Source organism: Bos indicus, chromosome 21, assembly GCF_029378745.1.
Source record: "Bos indicus isolate NIAB-ARS_2022 breed Sahiwal x Tharparkar chromosome 21, NIAB-ARS_B.indTharparkar_mat_pri_1.0, whole genome shotgun sequence".
NCBI classification, from domain to species: Eukaryota; Metazoa; Chordata; class Mammalia; order Artiodactyla; family Bovidae; genus Bos; species Bos indicus.
The window spans coordinates 67,795,269-67,812,471 of NC_091780.1; the positions used below are offsets into that span (position 1 = coordinate 67,795,269).

A 17,203-nucleotide genomic window follows, 5' to 3' on the forward strand; every position below is an offset into this window, starting at 1 on the left:
AGGCCTCCACCCACTCTGAGTGCCCCCAGCCGCGCGGTGCCATCACCTCCATTCAAGCTTTGGAGGGTGCGTGTAGGGGAGGGGACCGGTAGGAGAACTGCAGCCTCGCTGAGGCCAGGGAGCCTCAGGGATGGTTGGTCCTTACTCTTCATTTGGCACAACACTGTCTTACTGCATTGGCAGGAACACCACAGCCCAGAGCAGGCAGGGCCTCCCAAGGGCACACAGCGAAGGCAGGGCACCACCGGGACACACAGCTCCCTCCTCCAGATCTGTCTGTCCCTAGTGGAGAAGGGCCCACGGTGGAGGGCAGCAGGGAGGGGGAGAAGCAGAATTGGAGGCTGGAGGCAAAGACTGGCCCCAAAGATGGCCGCTGTGGGCTCAGCTCTGGGCCTCCAGGTCTGTCTTTAAAGAGGCTCCCTGTCCCCATTCCGCTGTTCCTCCACCAGGGCTTGGAGCCTCAGTGGCCCTGAGCACCTCCTGAGAGCCCTCTTAGGAGCCCTTGTCGGCTAACACCTTGGGTGAAAGGCAGCACCTTGGGTGACAGCTGACACCCTCGTTAACAAGGAGAGAGAGAAAATCCCGCCCAGGTGGAAAGGAAGTGACATGGCCTTTTGGGGGATGGGGTGGTGGTGGGGGCATGCCAGCAGGCACTCTCCTGACACAGGGTGCCAGGGTGTTGCGATGGTGTAGTTGCAGCCAGAGCCTGCCCCAGCATTGCTGCATGACCCTAGAACAGCACCCCACCATCCTTGAGGTTCAAGTTCTGTCCAGTGAGGAGGTGGATGTGTGTATGGGGGTCCTGTCTCAGCACATAGCTGACTGGAAGACCTGCCTGCCTAAAACCCTCCCAGAGCTCCCCGCTGTCATCAGGGACCAGTCCCTTGGCTGCTCCTCCCAGCATCGCATCGTATCTGCCGACCGCTTTTCGCACCTCACCTCTTTTCTCACCCACATCATCAGGCGGCCCCTGCTGCAGCCCCCTTGCCCAGATCAGGCCTCTGCTGATCCTGCCCTGACGCTGTCTCCCTGGGCCTCCTCTTTGGAAACTTGTGCAAAGAGCTATGGCGGCCACCCCATGGCCAGAGGGGGACACACCAAGATTCGGACACAATATACATTTTTACACTGATCATTCTCTGTCTGACCTGGTCCATTTAAAACAAAATTTTTATTTTATTGAAGTATAGTTGACTTACAATGTTGTGTTAATTTCTTCTGTAGAGCAAAGTGACCCAGATATCCAGATGAATATATATATATATATAGCATGGTAGGGTGGCGGAGAAGGCAGTGGCACCCCACTCCAGTACTCTTGCCTGGAAAATCCCATGGGCGGAGGAGCCTGGTGGGCTGCAGTCCATGGGGTCGCTAAGAGTCGGACACAACTGAGTGACTTTACTTTCACTTTTCACTTTTATGTATTGGAGTAGGAAATGGCAACCCACTCCAGTGTTCTTGCCTGGAGAATCCCAGAGACTGGGGAGCCTGGTGGGCTGCCGTCTCTGGGGTCGCACAGAGTCGGACACGACTGAAGTGACTTAGCAGCAGCAGGGTGGCTCAGACGGTAAAGCGTCTGCCTGCAATGCAGGAGACCCAGGTTCGATCCCTGAGTCGGGAAGATCCCCTGGGAAAGGAAATGGCATATATATATATTTTCACCATGGTCTGTCACAGAGCACTGACTGTAGTTCCCTGCGCTACATAGTATGGCCCTGTTTCTCCATCCCAGATGTAATAGTTGCCTCCGCTACTCCAAGTTCCCAGTCCCTTCCTCCCCACCCCCACAAACACAAGGCTGTTCTCTGTATCTGTGAGTGTAGTTTTGTTTCACACCTCTGTTGGTTTGTATCGTATTTTAGATTCCACAAATAGGTCGTATCATATGACGTTCCCCTTCCCTGTCTGACTTACTTCCCTTAGTATAACCTCTAGGTCTGTCCATGTCGCTGCAAATTACATTATTTCATTAGTTTTGATGGCTGAGTAGTGCCCCACAGTATATATATATGTTCTTCCAAGGTGGTGCTCGTGGTACAGAAACTGCCTGTCAATGCAGGAGATGTAAGAGACACGAGTTTGATCCCTGAGATGGGAAGAGCCCCTGGAGGAGGGCTTGGTCAACCCACTCCAGTACTCTTGCCTGGAGAATCCCATGACAGAGGAGCCTGGTGGGCTACACTCCGCAGGGTTGCACAGAGTTGGACACGACTGAAGCAACTTGGCACGTGCACACGTGGGTGTGTGTATGTGTGTGTATGTGTGTGTGTGTGTGTGTCTTCTTTATCCATTCCTCTGTTGATGGACATTTAGGTTCTTTCTATGTCTTGGCTATTGTAACATTTCCCTTTTTTTAACCATCAGACTGAATTCATCAGACTGAATATAGATGGGATCTGTTTCATCTTGATGATTCCAGAATCCCACACTAGCACTGAGTAATAAGTGTTTAATATTTATGTTTAATATTAACAGTTATTAATAAATAAATGCTTAGTTTATGAATGCATGGACAGAAGACGAGTGGATGGGTGAAGGGTGGAGATGGGTGGTGGAAAAAGAGAAGTGAGAAAGATTTACTCGTATTTATGTGTAGGGATAACACAAATATAATCTAAGGATGATAGATGAATGTGTGGCAGAGTGATAGATGGGTAAGTCACTCAGTGGATAGATGGCTGGTGGGGGATGAATGACCGGATGGGGAGGTGAACTAACAGATGGATGACGGAGGCAGAAAGTGTGTATGGGTGGGAGGCTGGTGTACAGATAATGGTTGGCTGGGTGCTGGAAGCATGGTAGATCCTGGTGCTGATGCTCAGAAGATGGTGGATGGTGGATGCATCTATAATGGTACTTAAGTGATGATGAGTGGATAGATTGATAGATGGAGGGCGCGTGAACTTGGACACTAAATTGGGACTGATTTATACTGAAATAATCCATAGATAGTGCATTATAGGCAATAAGTGGTGAGTGGTGGATGCTTGTTCAATAACTGAATCATGGAATTATGGATGGATGGAGGATAAATAGGGGATGCTGGTCAAGGATCTAAGCCACAGAGAATGGATGGCTAGATGGTATTAATAGATACATGTGAATGGATACATGATTGATGGATGGACCGTGAATGGTGGAGAAGTAAATGGTGGCTGAATGGTGCATGGATGGCAAATAAATCGATGGTTGCTGGGTCAGCAGATAATGGGTTGTGTGCTGTGGACATGTAGATGGAAGGTGGATAGTGGATAGAGAGATGTCAGTTAGGTGGTGAATGAATGATGGCTAAATGACAGATACATCTTGGAATATAGATGCATGAAAGGTGAATGGTGGATGGGAAGATGGTGGAGAGATTTCAGATGGATGGTAGGTGGTCAGCAGCATATTATAAATCAATGGTTTAATTTATAGAGGGAAGAAGATTGGTAGATGGCAAATGGATGGTGAATGGATGATAAATGAAGATGGTATTGAGTGAGTAGTGAATAATGAATGGGGGATGATGTGCAGATAATTACTGGGTGGTTTGTAATGGTGGATGGGTCTCAGTGCTGTCTCTCTGCTCTGTCCCCAGCATCTAAAATAATGCTTGGTGTACAGAGGGCACTCGATGAATTCTTCTAGAATGGATGAATACGGATAGATGGTAGATGATACATGAATGGGTTTTGAATGAATAATGAATTATGGCTGGATGATGTATGGATGGATAGATAGAGGATATTGTGAGATGGGCAATGAATGGATAGATGGGTGGTGAACAGAGATAAGAAGTGGGTGGATGGTAGATGGTGGCTCATAGACATATGAATGGGTTAGGGATGGGGCGTGACTGGTGACTGAATTGTGGATAGATGAATTGTGACTCAGTAACAAAGCATCCGCCTGCCAATGCCAGAGTTTGATCCCTGGGTCGGGACAATCCCCTGGAGAAGGAAATGGCAACCCACTCCAGAATTCTAGTCTGGGAAATCCCACGGAGAGAGGGGCCTAGCAGGCTATAGTTCATAGGTTCGAAAAAAGTCAGACAAGATTAGTGAGCAAACAACAACAAACTGTGACTGACCGGCCGGGGACTAATGGGTGAGTGGTGAATCAATTCAGGCAAATGGACAGCAGCCGTAGGTTAGTGACTGACAACCAGATACGTGGCGAACGAGTAAACCACCCGTAGATGGATAGACAGCTGTTAAACACTGATGGAAAGCTGTTAGGTAGTCAGTGATGGTGGATAGATGGATGGTGAATTATTTAGGACTGAAGGGTATTTTCCTGGTGTACTGACGCTTGTAAGTGGTGGGTGTGGTGGTGAATGGATGGATACATTTTGTTGTTGCTGACTCTGATCCCATGGACTGCAGCACGCCAGGCTCCCCTGTCCTTCACCATCTCCTGGAGCTTGCTCAAACTCATGTCTATTGAGTCAGTGATGCCATCCAACCATCTCATCCTCTGTCATCCCCTTCTCCTGCCTTCAATCTTTGCCAGCATCAGGGTCTTTTCACCCGAGTCAGTTCTTCCCATCAGGTGGCCAAAGTATTGGAGTTTCAGCTTTAGCATCAGTCCTTCCAGTGAATATTCAGGACTTATTTCCTTTAGGATTGACTTGTTTGATCTCCTTGGTGTCCAAGGGACTCCCAAGAGTCTTCTCCAACACTACAGTTCAAAAGCATCAATTCTTCAGCACTCAGCTTTTTTTATGGTCCAGCTCTCATATACATACATGACTACTGGAAAAAAACATAGCTTTGACCATATAGACCTTTGTCAGCAAGGTAATGCCTCTGTTTTTTAATACGCTGTCTATATGGCAGCCCACTCCAGTGTTCTTGCCTGGAGAATCCCAGGGACAGGGGAGCCTGGTGGGCTGCTGTCTATGGGGTCGCACAGAGTCAGACATAACTGACGCAACTTAGCAGCAGCAGCAGGTTCGTCATAGCTTCTCTTCCAAGGAGCAAGCGCCTTTTAATTTCACAGCTGCAGTTACCATCTGCAGTGATTGTGGAGCCCAAGAAAGTAAAGTCTATCACTGTTTCCATTGTTTCCCCATCTATTTGCCATGAAGTGATGGGACTGGATCCATGATCTTGGTTTTTTGAATGTTGAGTTTTAAACCAGCTTTTTCACTCTCTTTCACCTTCATCAAGAGACTCTTTAGTTTCTCTTTGCCATAACAGTGGTGTCATCTGCATATATGAGGTTATTGATATTTCTCCTGGCAATCTTGATTCCAGCTTGTGCTTCATCCAGCCCAGCATTTCACTTGATGTACTCGGCATATAAGTTAATTAACCAGGGTGACAATATACAGCCTTGATGTACTCCTTTCACAATTTTGAACCAGTCTGAACTAAAATGGACTGGAATGGGCAAATTTAATTCAGATGACCATTATATCTACTACCGTGAGCAGGAATCCCTTAGAAGAAATGGAGTAGCTCTCATAGTCAACAAAAGAGTCTGAAATGCGGTACTTGAGTGAAGTCTCAAAAAATGACAGAATGATCTTGTTTCGTTTCCAAGGCAAACCATTCAATACAAGTCTATGTACCAACCACAAATGCCAAAGAAGCTGAAGTTGAATGGTTCTATGAAGACCTATCAGAGAAGGCAATGGCACCCCACTCCAGTACTCTTGCCTGGAAAATCCCATGGACGGAGGAGCCTGATAGGCTGCAGTCCATGGGGTCGCTAAGAGTCGGACACGACTGAGCGACTTCACTTTCACTTTTCACTTTCATGCATTGGAGGTGGAAATGGCAACCCACTCCAGTGTTCTTGCCTGGAGAATCCCATGGACAGAGGAGCCTGGTGGGCTGCTGTCTATGGGGTCACACAGAGTCCGACAGGACTGAAGCGACTTAGCAGCAGAAGCATGAAGATCTATAAGACCTTCTAGAACTAACACCAAAAAAAGATGTCCTTTTCATCATAGAGGACTGGAATGCAAAAGTAGGAAGTCAAGAGATACCTGGAGTAACAGGCAAGTTTGGTCTTGGAGTACAAAATGAAGCAGGGCAAAGGCTAACAGAGTTTTGCCAAGAGAATGCACTGGTCATAACAAACATCCTCTTCCAACAGCACAAGAGAAGACTCTGCACATGGACATCACCAGATGGTCAGCACCGGAATCAGACTGATTATGTTCTTTGGAGCTGAACATGGAGAAGCTCTATACAGTCAGCAAAAACAAGACCAGGAGCTGACTGTGGCCCAGATCATGAACTCCTTATTGCAAAATTCAGACTTAAATTGAAGAAAGTAGGGAAAACCGCTAGGTCATTCAGGTATGACCTAAATCAAATCCCTTACAGTGAAAGTGACAAATAGATTCAAGGGATTAGATCTGATAGACAGAGTGCCTGAAGAACTATGGACGGAGGTTCATAACATTATACAGGAAGCAGTGATCAAAACTATTCCCAAGGAAAAGAAATGCAAAAAGGCAAAACGGTTGTCTCAGAAGGCCTTGCAAATAGCTGAGAAAAGAAGAGAAGTGAAAGGCAAAGGAGAAAAGGAAAGATATACCCATTTGAATGGAGAATTCCAAAGAATAACAAGGAGAGATAAGAAAGCCTTCCTAAGTGAACAATGCAAAGAAATAGAGGAAAACAACAGAATGGGAAAAACTAGAGATCTCTTCAAGAAAATTAGAGATACCAAGGGAACATTTCATGCAAAGATGGGTACAATAAAGAACAGAAACGGTATGGACTTAACAGAAGCAGCAGATATTAAGAAGAGGTGGCAACAATACACAGAAGAACTCTACAAAAAAGATGTTCATGACCCAGATAACCACAATGGTGTGATCACTCACCTAGAGCCAGACATCCTGGAGTGTGAAGTTAAGTGGGCCTTAGGAAGAATCGCTACAAACAAAGCTAGTGGAAGTGATGGAATTCCAGTTGAGCTATTTCAAATCCTAAAAGATGATGCTGTGAAAGTACTGCACTCAATATGCCAGCAAATGTGGAAAACTCAGCAGTGGCCGCAGGACTGGAAAAGATCAGTTTTCGTTCCAATCCCAAAGAAAGTCAATGCCAAAGAATGTTCAAACTACAGCACAAACCCACTCATCTCACATGCTAGCAAAGTAATGGTCAAAATTCTCCAACCTAAACGGTACATGAACTGAGAACTTCCAGATGTTCAAGCTGGATTTAGAAAAGGCAGAGGAACTAGAGATCAAATTGCCAACATCTGTTGGATCATAGAAAAAGCAAGAGAATTCCAGAAAAGTATCCAATTCTGCTTCACTGACTATGCTAAAGCCTTTGATTGTGTGGATCACAACAAACTGTGGATGGATGCATGGTGGATGGAACTTGCATGGTGGAAGTCAGGTGGTGGGTTGTATGGGACAGTTGTTGGTTTATTGGTGGTGGGGGACGCATGGCAGATGGCTGAGGCTGGCTGGTGGTTGGATGATGATTGGATGGTAGAAGAGACATGAATAGATGGGCATAGTAGATGACAGTGCCTGGGTAGCGGATGCTGAATGGTGGATTGTGGGTGTGGGCTGGGTGTTGGATGTTGGGTAGATGATGGTGGATGTGAAGTGCGGATGGTGGAAGGCTGGGTGGACCAACAGGCATGCATCCCGGCCTCAGGAGTCAGGTCTACACGTCAGGCTGAATGAGACTGTCCCTTTGGGGGCCTGGAATCAGGGATGAAGAGAGGACTGGTGTGGTGACGCTCTCCCTGCACACACGCACTGGCCCTCACACTCGAGTGTGGTCCTTGTCCTCTACACTCCTCCTTCCAACTGGAGGGTGTCCTTGCTCTGATATATCTAGTCACCCTGAATTCCACCCCCCCCCCGAATTCCGGAACCTCAAACTTGAGGCTGTGTGCCTCGAGTGACCAGGATCAGGTTCTGGGCGGCTGCGGTTTTGGCAAGGGGGTAGATGGCGCGGGGTGCTACCTGGGAGCTGGACCTGGGAGCGCGAGTGTGGACGAGGGGCCGGGCGAGGGAGCGCCTGTGGGCGGAGAGCGCGCTGGAGGAAGGCGGGGACCCAGCCAGGGCGGGCAGACCCGCGAGCGGTGGAGCAGACAGTGCCGGCCCCGCGCAAGCACCCGCTGGCGGTGAGTGTGAGCGAGACGCGGGGCGCGCCCCCTCCCCACCCTCGTCCGGCCAGCGCCCCACGGTTCGCGGCGTCTGGGAGAGCAGGAAGGGGCGAGGAGTGGGTTTGAGTCGGCGCTCCCTGGAGAAGGGGAGGTGTGGGGACCACAGCCAGCCCTTGGCTGCCGGACGCCGGGCTTTGGGCTGGAGCAGCGTCTCTATGGGCTGGCCCGCCACACCTGGCAGCCGCTGCAGGTGTGGGTGGCCGAGCCTTCACTGCGGGGATGCCCCACTGGCAGGGGCCCCTGGTGCCAGGCTGCGGGGAGGCAGCCCTCCGGCATCTGCCCACCGCCCGTCGCCCCCTTGGCTCCACCGCCTGTCTCCATCAGCCGCCCTCTCTCATGTGTCTCCATCACCTCTCACCTCTTTCTGTCGTCTCTCTCAATCTCGCCCTCTAGTTCTGTCATCCCTCCGTCCTCTCTGTGGCCTGCGCGGTTCTTTCTGCGTCTCCCTCTGGTCTTTCTATCTGGATCTCTGAGTCCACTCTCCTGGGATTGGTCCTGGCTGCCCTGGGCTCCAGTTGAGCTTCTGGGATCCTGGGGTGGAATCCCAGGAAGGGGTGACCTGGAGCCTAGGGGCTGGGGGAGGGCTCTCACGTGCTCTGGGACTGGGTGGAGGCTCGGGTGGGTATGTTGGCTGCCCACTGCCCTGGAGGCCCCATGCTGCACGTGGCCCACCCCCCACTCCCCAGAATCCCTGGGTCCCAGCGGGACCTGAGCTGACCCAAGCTGGGTTTTGGTCAAAGGAACTCATTTCCTGGAATAGCTGCCCCCCACCTCTTGCTGGGTGTGCACAGCACCCCTCCCCCACAACCAGCAGGGCATCGGGAGCCTTGCAGCTGGCTGGCCAGCGCCCTCCCTCTGCCCGGTGCCCTCCCAGCACTCCTGCCCCTTGTCGGAGGCCTCCTGCTGCCTCCCAGCCGGCGCCCAAGTTAGCTGCCTGCCCGCCAGATCTAGCCCAGCCTGGTGCAGGTGGAACGTCTTAGTCTGGTGCCCAGCAGTCCTGGCAGGGCCCCTCTTCCCAGCGCCCTCGCTGTGTGGTTTCTGGCCAGGCTCCCTGGCGCTTGGGCCTGGCCTGAGGGGAAGTGGCCACAGGCAGGCAGGGGGTCAGTCTCCCTTCAGCTGTGGGTGTTGAAGGCGGGGCGTCGGGTGTGTGTGTGGGGCGTCTGTTCTCGGGGAGGAGTGGACCCTCCTGCTGCAGCCTAGGGCCCCCGACCTGGGGCCTGTCCAGCGCCTCCCTGATGGTGGCTTGGGCGGGCAGCCACAGTGGTGGAGGCCCAGCCTGGGCAGTGGCTGTGGGCCTGGGGTGGGGTGGGTGTGGGCTGGGGCAGTCTGGGGCTTCCAGGAGTGGACGGGGCGCTACATCCGGGCCCTAACATGCACCCTGCTTCTGCTCCTTGTTTCCATGCAGCCGGACGGCAGCTGCAGCATGAGTGGCCCCCGGCCCGCTGCCGCACCCAAGCTGGGCCCAGACAAGGAGGCTGGAGGCCCGGCAGCAGAGGTATGTGTGTGGTTGGGGACCGGCCATCTGCCGCTCTCAAGCCCTGGCCTGTGACAGCACGTGCCTCAGTTTACCCATCTGGGTGGGGGAGGTGGTTGCCCCTCCGCAGGAATCTGATGCACACAGTCATTGAAGGCCCAGCTCTCCTGACTCAGGGAGCACCCTGGGGAGCCCTGGGGAGCCCAGGGCCTGCGCCAAGGTCAGTCTGCTCTCTGCTGAGTGAGGCCATGCCAGGGTCTCCTGCTCTCGCCTCAGCTTCTCCAGAAGGTGTTGATGGAGCTAACATGGGAGGTTCTTGCCCAAGAGGCCCAGGCCTGTCGCTCTGAGTCTGGAGTTGGGCTCTTCTCCTTGTTGGGGCCAGCAGGCACTGAGGGGGCACAGCCCAGAGCTGCACGAGGGCCTGTCTGGAGCCTGGGGTTGCCCTCCTGGCAGGGGGTGGGGGGCGGATGGAGAGGGTGGACACCAAACTCCACTGGCAGATCTTCCCGTACCATCTGGGCAGAGGAGCGGCCCTGGGTGGGGCCCGGCAGGGCTTCCGGGAGGAGGGCAAGAAGGAGACTGGCGGGGTTGGTGGAAAGAGGGTTCCGGGGTGGGGGCAGGGAGGAGCCCCTGGATGGGCAAGGCCAGCAGTGGAGCCCAGGAGATCCAGTCACTGGGCCGTAGTGGGGTCGCTGGTCTTGTCCCTCTGATCCCACAGAAGTCCCAGCCTAGCGACACACTTCAGGATCTCTGCGGTACTTTGTTCAAAGGCTGATCAGACAGTATACTGAAACACGAGTTCAGACTGTTCTGCTGGGCAGGGGGCGGGGAGGTGCGAGGGCCATTTAGCAAAGTCCTGCCAGCCGTATGCCTGCTCTTCCCCACCTCGACATGCCTTTGGGGAAGGCAGAGTGCACAAGCAGCCGGCCTTTTGGGTAAGAGGTTGGGGACCAGCCCAACCGACTGGAGCAAAGGCATGGAGGTGGGTTGGCGCAGGAGAGTCAGGGCTGCAGGTCTGCGTGCAGCACGGGGTGCCTCGGGGCCTCTACCTTGGAAGGCCTTGAATGGGAGGCGGAGATGCTGAGGGCTGGCTCCAGGAGGGCTTGGGGAGGCAGCCCCCGCATGCTCTTGTGGGCACTGAACAATGAGCCCAGAGAAGTTGCTCAGGTTGCCATGGCAACAGCTTCCCAGCTCCCCTGAGCTGGGAGGAGGCCAAGAGCCCGTAAGAGAGACCCCAGGAAGGGGCCCGGCGGGATGTGGGAGGCTGCCTGCCGGGGAGGCACAAACGCCCTGAGCTTGCTCACTGTGTGACCTTGGCCTTTCACACAACAGGCCCTTCTGTGAAACAGGCCTGAGGGCCGAGCCCAGGTGGAATCCGTGTGGCTCTGGCGCTGAGCACCCCAGCTCCAGGGGTGGGAGGGGGAAGGCGGCGACCCTCTGGGGGATCCCGTGGACAATGCAGGACAGGCGTGGCAGGCCGTGGGGAGCTCAGGCCTACTGTTGCTTTGACCCCCTGTCCATCCCCCTTGCAGGCTATGGTGGGTGCCTGGGAGAAGGGCCCTCGGCTGGGCCAGCGGCTACCCTCGATCGTGGTGGAGCCCAGCGAGCTGGGTGTGGTGGAGAGCGGGGAGCTGCGTTGGCCTCCAGAGGGCTCCCAGAGGGGGTCTGCCCAGACCCAGGCTGCTGCTGGTGAGTGAGGGGCGGCCCGTAGGGGTCCCGAGAGAGGTCCGACGCCCGGTCCTCCACCCCTCCAGCCAGCCTGCACCCCGCCCATCCACCCGCCCGGTGAGCTTCTGCCGCCTGGGCACTGCCTGCCTGGCCTTCCTGCCGCCCTCCCCACCATCTGCACAGGCGTCTCCCTCGTCCAGGTGTGGCCCCAGGCCTGGCACACAGGTGCACCCTTGCTCTCACCTCTCAACACCCGGTCCTGGCCCCTCTCCCCTTCCTCTCACGATTCATCACCTTGGGACAAGTGTGCATTGCCCACTAGGGCCTGGAAGGGGTTAGGGTGTGGGTGCAAGGCGGGGTGGGTGGGGGTGCAGGAGCTGCTGGCAGGCTTCTGTCCTGGTGTGGGTGCCCTGGTTAAAGGCCAAGGGGCTGCCGGGGCCAGGGAGGTTTCTGGGAGGAGGATGTGTGGGCAGGAGAGGGATCAGCCAGGAGTCAGTCTGCCGCGTAGGCGAAACAGCCGGCCGGGCCCCCGGGGAGGATGCTCGAGGGGTGAGCCGTGCCCTGGGCAGCTTTGTCCCCTGAGCCCCGAAGGGTCAGTCCCGGGGGATTCGGCCTCAGATGGGGCTGCTCCTCCCTGCCTGCCCTCTTCTCCTCCGCCATCGGCCCCTGGCCCAGCCCTGCAGCCCTCATGGTCCGCCGCTCCCCGAGCTTGGGCCCAGAAGAGCTTGTCTGCACCTTAACCGCCACCTCTCCCAAAAGTCCCCTCAACCTCCAGCAGGTCTGCCCAGGGCCTGCCCCTTGGGTAACCACTGAGACCTGGGCTCTGGGGCAGACCCCGGGTCTCCACCCAGTCGGCTACCCCCAAACTGGTAGCTGTGCCGGGGGTCAAGGTTCTCCTGCTCCTGGAGCCTGGTCGTGCCCTCCCCCTGCACTGGGAGCCGCGCACCCAGTGACCCCCCTGCCCCCTCAGCGGCGGGGAGCTTGTGGCCTGCCCACCCTCACACCTCTCCTGGCAAACCTGTCAGAAATTCGCGCCCCGCCGACATGGAGGCCTGCGTGTTTCCTCAGCCCCCTCACCGCGTCCACCGGGAGCACCAGGGGAGGCTCCAGCTGACACCGACGGCGAGTGTGCCAACTCCACGGGCCAGGCCCCCTGCGCCCAGCCGTAGGACAAGGACCGGCTGGATCCTGCCGTCGCCAGGCTCTGACAGCTGAGAGGGGGCCTCCGCCCTGGAGGGGCTGGGCTGATGCTTCAAGAGGCCTGGGCCTGCCCGGGCACCCAGTGGGCACAGCCGACCACCACCCCTCCTGCCTCACCAGGTCCACTGGCACCGCCCCCCCCGCCCCCTCCTGGCCACGGCCCAGGGTTTGGGTCACACCCCTCCTGCTTCTCTGGAGGGAAGCACAAATAAAGGCTCTTCCTGGTGGTCAGTGGCACACTGGGTGGGGATTCCAGGGGCTGAGGACAGTTTGGGTCCTGCCAGTGGCCTTCCAGGCGAGGGTCTCTGCTCAGAGCCCAGGTTGCCAGACCAGAGTGACTGGGTGTCCCACACTGGACGTGGGCATGGCTGGTGCGGCTGTCGTGTCCGCTCCTCTGGCGCCCTGCCGAGACCCTCTGCCCCGCTTCAGCTGAGGCTGAGACCAGCATCCTCCAGGTGGCCTCCCCACCTCTACCTAGGACCTCCAGTCCTGGCTGGCCCCTGAGGGCAGGACTCCTCCTGTCACCCCTTACCCACTCTGGGTGCAGTAGGTCACAGGAATGGTACATGGGTGGGGTGCCCTGTCCCAGGTTGAATCTTGCATAGTCCCATTGTACAGATGAGGAAACTGAGGTGCCCGAGGCTAGTGCTGGCCTCAACTAGTGCAGGACTCCTGAAGTTGGGAAGCCACCTACCCAGCCAGACAGACAGTCCATGTGGGAGACTGGGTAGCACCTCTTCCTGAGCCACGTGAGGGGCCTGTCCCTCCAAGGGGTCCAGCGACATGGCTTCTTGGCTCTGCTGACTGGTCAGGGTGGACCTGGGGTGTGGAAACCTGATCACTGCCTGGGCTCACTGTCCAGGTGTGCCACCCTCTCTCCCATCACCCCAACCTAGCCCCCTGCCCTTGGCCAGCCTGACCCAGGCCTGAGGAAGCTCAGGGCCTGGCAGGGGGAGCCCTGAGTAAATGTTAGCTCAGTAAATCCACAGGCCCAGTGGGTGGTGCAAGGTCAGGGTCAGCATGGAGGAGGCAGAGGGAGACACAGGCCCCTCTGTTCTCTCCCGGAGGCCTTGCTAACCTCCAGGATGAATAAAGCACTTTCCAACCCGCCTGCCTTCTAAAAATAGCCCACCCCCACCCCCTCCCAAATGCAGGAGAGGTGGGAGGCGGAGGTGCAGAAGTTTGCCTGGCAGCCCGCTTTAATTTTAAACCTGTGGCCAGTATACAGGCCCAGGCTGGCTCCTCTTGGGGTGGGGGGTTGAGGGGGTTGGGCTGTCCTTCAAGGTCCCTCCCGTCCTCCTCCGGCCCTTCCTGTCGCCTCCACAAGGGGGCAGGTGGCAGACATTTCACAGAAAGCCTTGCCAGGACTTGCGGACATGGGGGATTTGGGTCCAGGGCTCGAGCAAGCCGAGAGTCATTCCCAGGCGGGGGTTTCCGGGTGTGGAATGTGTGTGTGTGGCGGGGGATGGTGCTGAGATTTCATCCTCGCCCCTCCCGGGCAGGGTGTCACAGCGACGTTCCCGAGGTCCCGCGGCTGATAAAGAGCCGGGCTGAGGCGGAATTCCCGGTGCGCCTGGGACCTAAGCGCCAGCATGCCCGCAACGCCACCCTCGAGCTCACCACCGATCAGGGCAGATCTGGGGAAGAGACGCCGCCTCAACTGGGGGTCCCGGGACCCCGTCGTGCCCCGGGAGCAGGGGAACGGGGGAGTCAGGCCCAGGGAGGAAGCCCGGTGGGGCGGGGCAGAGGAGCCTTACCCTGTGGGCCTGCCCTGTAGCGACCAGAGCGGGCTGAGTCCACGCGCATGGCGACTGACCCGCGAGAAGCCGTGATAGGTGCAGGGGGCGGTGCCAGGCGTATGCCCCGCCCACCGGAAGCCCCGCCCCGTCTCCACGGTCCCGCCCACTGTCAGGCCGGGCCAGGGACACCTAAGCAACGCAGCGTCCGGCTTCGGCTTGAGAGATCCAGGCTCGGAGACAGGCACTGTCCCTCGCGCAGGCCCACAGCCGGTGAGGGGCAGAGACCCGAGCCTCGGTGTCCTGTTCCCGGGCAGAGCTCTGTCCTGGGCCCCGCAGCAGTGAAGCTGGAATTCGGGCACTTTGGGCCTCTGTATTCAACTTCACTTTGACTTTTCACTTTCATGCATTGGAGAAGGAAATGGCAACCCACTCCAGTGTTCTTGCCTGGAGAATCCCAGGGACGGGGGAGCCTGGTGGGCTGCCATCTGTGGGGTCGCACAGAGTCGGACACGACTGAAGCGACTTAGCAGCAGCAGCAGCAGCATTCAGCGTGCGCTAGCCTGGCTCCTCCCCAGGAGCCTCTAGGGCGCGGGCTAGGCCTCCGGTGGTGTGGTCCTTGTCCCTCCCCTTCCAGTTTTGGGCACCAGGTGGCTCTGCCGAGGTAAACCTACTGGATCCCAACAGCAACCTCGTTTTATGGAGAAATAACCTGAGGCTGGGTGCTTCCCTGGTAGCTCAGCTGGTGAATCCGCCTGCAATGCAGGAGACCCCAGTTCGAGTCCTGGGTGGGGAAGATCCCCTGGAGAACGGATAGGCCACCCACTCCAATATTCTTGGGCTTTCCTGGTGGCCCAGTCGGTAAAGAATCCGCCTGCCATGGGGGAGACCTGGGTTCGTCCCTGTGTTGGGAAGATCCCCTGGAAGAAGGCATGGCAACTGACTCCAGTATTCTTGCCTGGAGAATCCCCATGGACAGAGGAGTCTGGTGGGCTACAGTCCATGGGGTCGGTCGCAAAAGAGTCAGAAAGGACTTAGCAACTGAACAGCAACGACGACCTGAGGCTGACTCAGGATTGCCTCTCTGAAGGCGGTGCAGTCCAGCACGAGGCAGCAGGACTTGTTCTCATCGTTGGGTCCCCAGCTATGTGCCCCTTTCCATCTGCCCCCTCAGCCCAGCCTTCTCCTGACCCAGGCCAGACCAGCCCTGCGCCCAAGGCTCCTCTGAGACAAGGCTGGGACTTTGCTGAAGGGATTTTACTGAGAAAGTTGGGGAAAACCACCTAGAAATAGGACAAAAGAAACATCCCAGCCTTGTGCTGAAAAGTGGGCACAGGTTTGGGCAGGGGTGGGGTGCAGCTGGCAGCTGTCTGGGAGAAACCACCCCCCCCATCCTGGGCTCTGAAGTGGAGGTGACCCACAACGGGAGGTCCCAGCACCCAGATGAGCCTCGTTGAGCTGGAGAACAGGAGGGGCGGACTGAGGACCTTCCAGTGCCCACGCGTGGCCCCATGGGAAGACCCAGGCCTCACAGGCAGAGACCTGGACTTGTCTGCCACGTAGCAGGTTCCTGTTTCTTTCTGAGCTGGTGACCCAGTGCAACAGGGGTGGGGACCAGCTACCCCACAAAGTCCCAGGGCCCTGGGTGGTCTCCTCGGGGACCCCTCCTTCTGTCAAGAGTTGTCCTTGGCCCTCTGATCTGTTAGCCTCTGACCGTTGGAGAGACGCATGGGACAGGAAGCCAGCAGGCAGGCTAGCCTGAGCTGGGGGACGGCTCACCCAAGTAGCCGGTGCCTCACAGGCTTGAGCTGGGACTCTGATGGCCTTACCGCACAGAGGGGAACCCAGGGATCTAGGATCTAATGACTCAAGAGGAAACTAGAGGGCTTCCTGGAGGAGGTGCTGGCAGCTCCAGGAACAGCATGGTCTGTCTGCAGATGACACAAGGTCCTGCAGCATCTTGGGTGCCTTCCAGTCTGCTGTGGGCTGGATTTTATCCTCCAAACTTCCTTCTGTTGAAGTCTTAACTCCCAGGGCCTCAGAATGGGTTTGTATTTGGAGATAGGTCTTTAAAGAGCCACGGGGTCGCAGAGAGTCGGACACAACTTAGGGACTTGTCGGACAACCACAAGTTAAAACGAGCCCATTTTAGTGGGTCCTGGTCCACCATGTCCTATGGGAAGGGGCGGTCAGGACACAGACCCACAGAATGATGACCATGTGCAGACACAGGGAGAAGACGGCCAGCCGCAGCCCAGGAGAGGGGCCTCGGGAGAAACCAGCCCTGCCAGCACCTTGATCTGGGACCTTGCAGCCCCCAGAACTTTGAGAAAATGAATGTCTGCGTTGGCAGCCTGGGGATGGCCCACAGGCTTGTGTCTGCTCTCTCCAGGACGCTATCTGGAGCACCTCCGCTGCTCTGCGCCATGGCCCTGTGGCTCCAGGCCGAGTGAACAGGCCTGGATCTGTCCTCCCTGGATTTTCCCTAAGTTTTTTTTCCCTAGGATGCCAGCAGCGGAATCCCCCCAGGAAGGTGTGGGGCCTGCCTCTTCTGGGAAGTCTCAGTGACCCTTCCCACTAAATGTCTTTAACTGGAGCCACCGTGGGGAAGTGGGCTGCATGCTCGTGGCTGATCAGTCTCAGGCCCACCTCCGCGCCTTCCCTCACGGGCTGACCCCTGCCATCCCTCCTTGTCCCTGACTTCGAGCCTGTCTGTCCTCTGGGGCCCTGTCCTTCTCCCAGCTCCTGAAGAGTGGCTTACAATGTTCCTTGTGCTGTCACTGTGTCCCTTCCCTCTTTCTGGTGCCCCATGTCTGCCCTCGGGGCTCTTAGCACCAGGCAGGGCACAGGGGCTCTCAAGATGAGCTTGGCAGGGCACAGGGCTGGTGCTGGTAACTCTGCCCTGGAGGGAGGGGTCCTTCTGGGCTTGGACACCGTGGGCTGGGTGCCCACTTCCAGCCGGTTGGCGCCTGCTCCTTCGAGCCTCAGT

The 17,203-nt window shown here is 56.4% G+C and overlaps 1 protein-coding gene and 2 long non-coding RNA genes across 3 annotated transcripts; 1 reads left to right on the forward strand and 2 right to left on the reverse strand.

The window, feature by feature from the left end:
• Positions 1-1,152: 1,152 nt before the first annotated feature.
• Positions 1,153-9,548, reverse strand: LOC139178266 (uncharacterized). Its single transcript, XR_011562739.1, has 2 exons — positions 8,495-9,548; positions 1,153-1,627 (listed from the first exon to the last, which is right to left on the reverse strand). It is a non-coding gene; the product is annotated as an uncharacterized lncRNA (long non-coding RNA).
• Positions 9,548-13,587, forward strand: LBHD2 (LBH domain containing 2). Its single transcript, XM_019984030.2, has 3 exons — positions 9,548-9,631; positions 11,143-11,299; positions 12,347-13,587. The coding sequence occupies exons 1-3, from the start codon at positions 9,560-9,562 to the stop codon at positions 12,445-12,447; spliced, it is 330 nt and encodes a 109-aa protein (XP_019839589.2). The 5' UTR covers positions 9,548-9,559; the 3' UTR covers positions 12,448-13,587.
• Positions 13,588-13,651: 64 nt separating this feature from the next.
• LOC109575744 (uncharacterized) lies at positions 13,652-14,322 on the reverse strand. The gene is made up of 2 exons (XR_011562738.1): positions 14,236-14,322; positions 13,652-14,115 (listed from the first exon to the last, which is right to left on the reverse strand). It is a non-coding gene; the product is annotated as an uncharacterized lncRNA (long non-coding RNA).
• Positions 14,323-17,203: the final 2,881 nt, after the last annotated feature.

Excerpts from the sequence above, each read along its gene's own strand:
- LBHD2 (XM_019984030.2), top strand. The coding sequence starts at position 9,560 with ATGAGTGGCCCCCGGCCCGCTGCCGCACCCAAGCTGGGCCCAGACAAG. Across the intron at positions 9,632-11,142 it reads CTGGAGGCCCGGCAGCAGAG|GCTATGGTGGGTGCCTGGGA; the intron begins GTATGTGTGTGG and ends TCCCCCTTGCAG. Across the intron at positions 11,300-12,346 it reads CCAGACCCAGGCTGCTGCTG|CCCCCTCACCGCGTCCACCG; the intron begins GTGAGTGAGGGG and ends GTGTTTCCTCAG.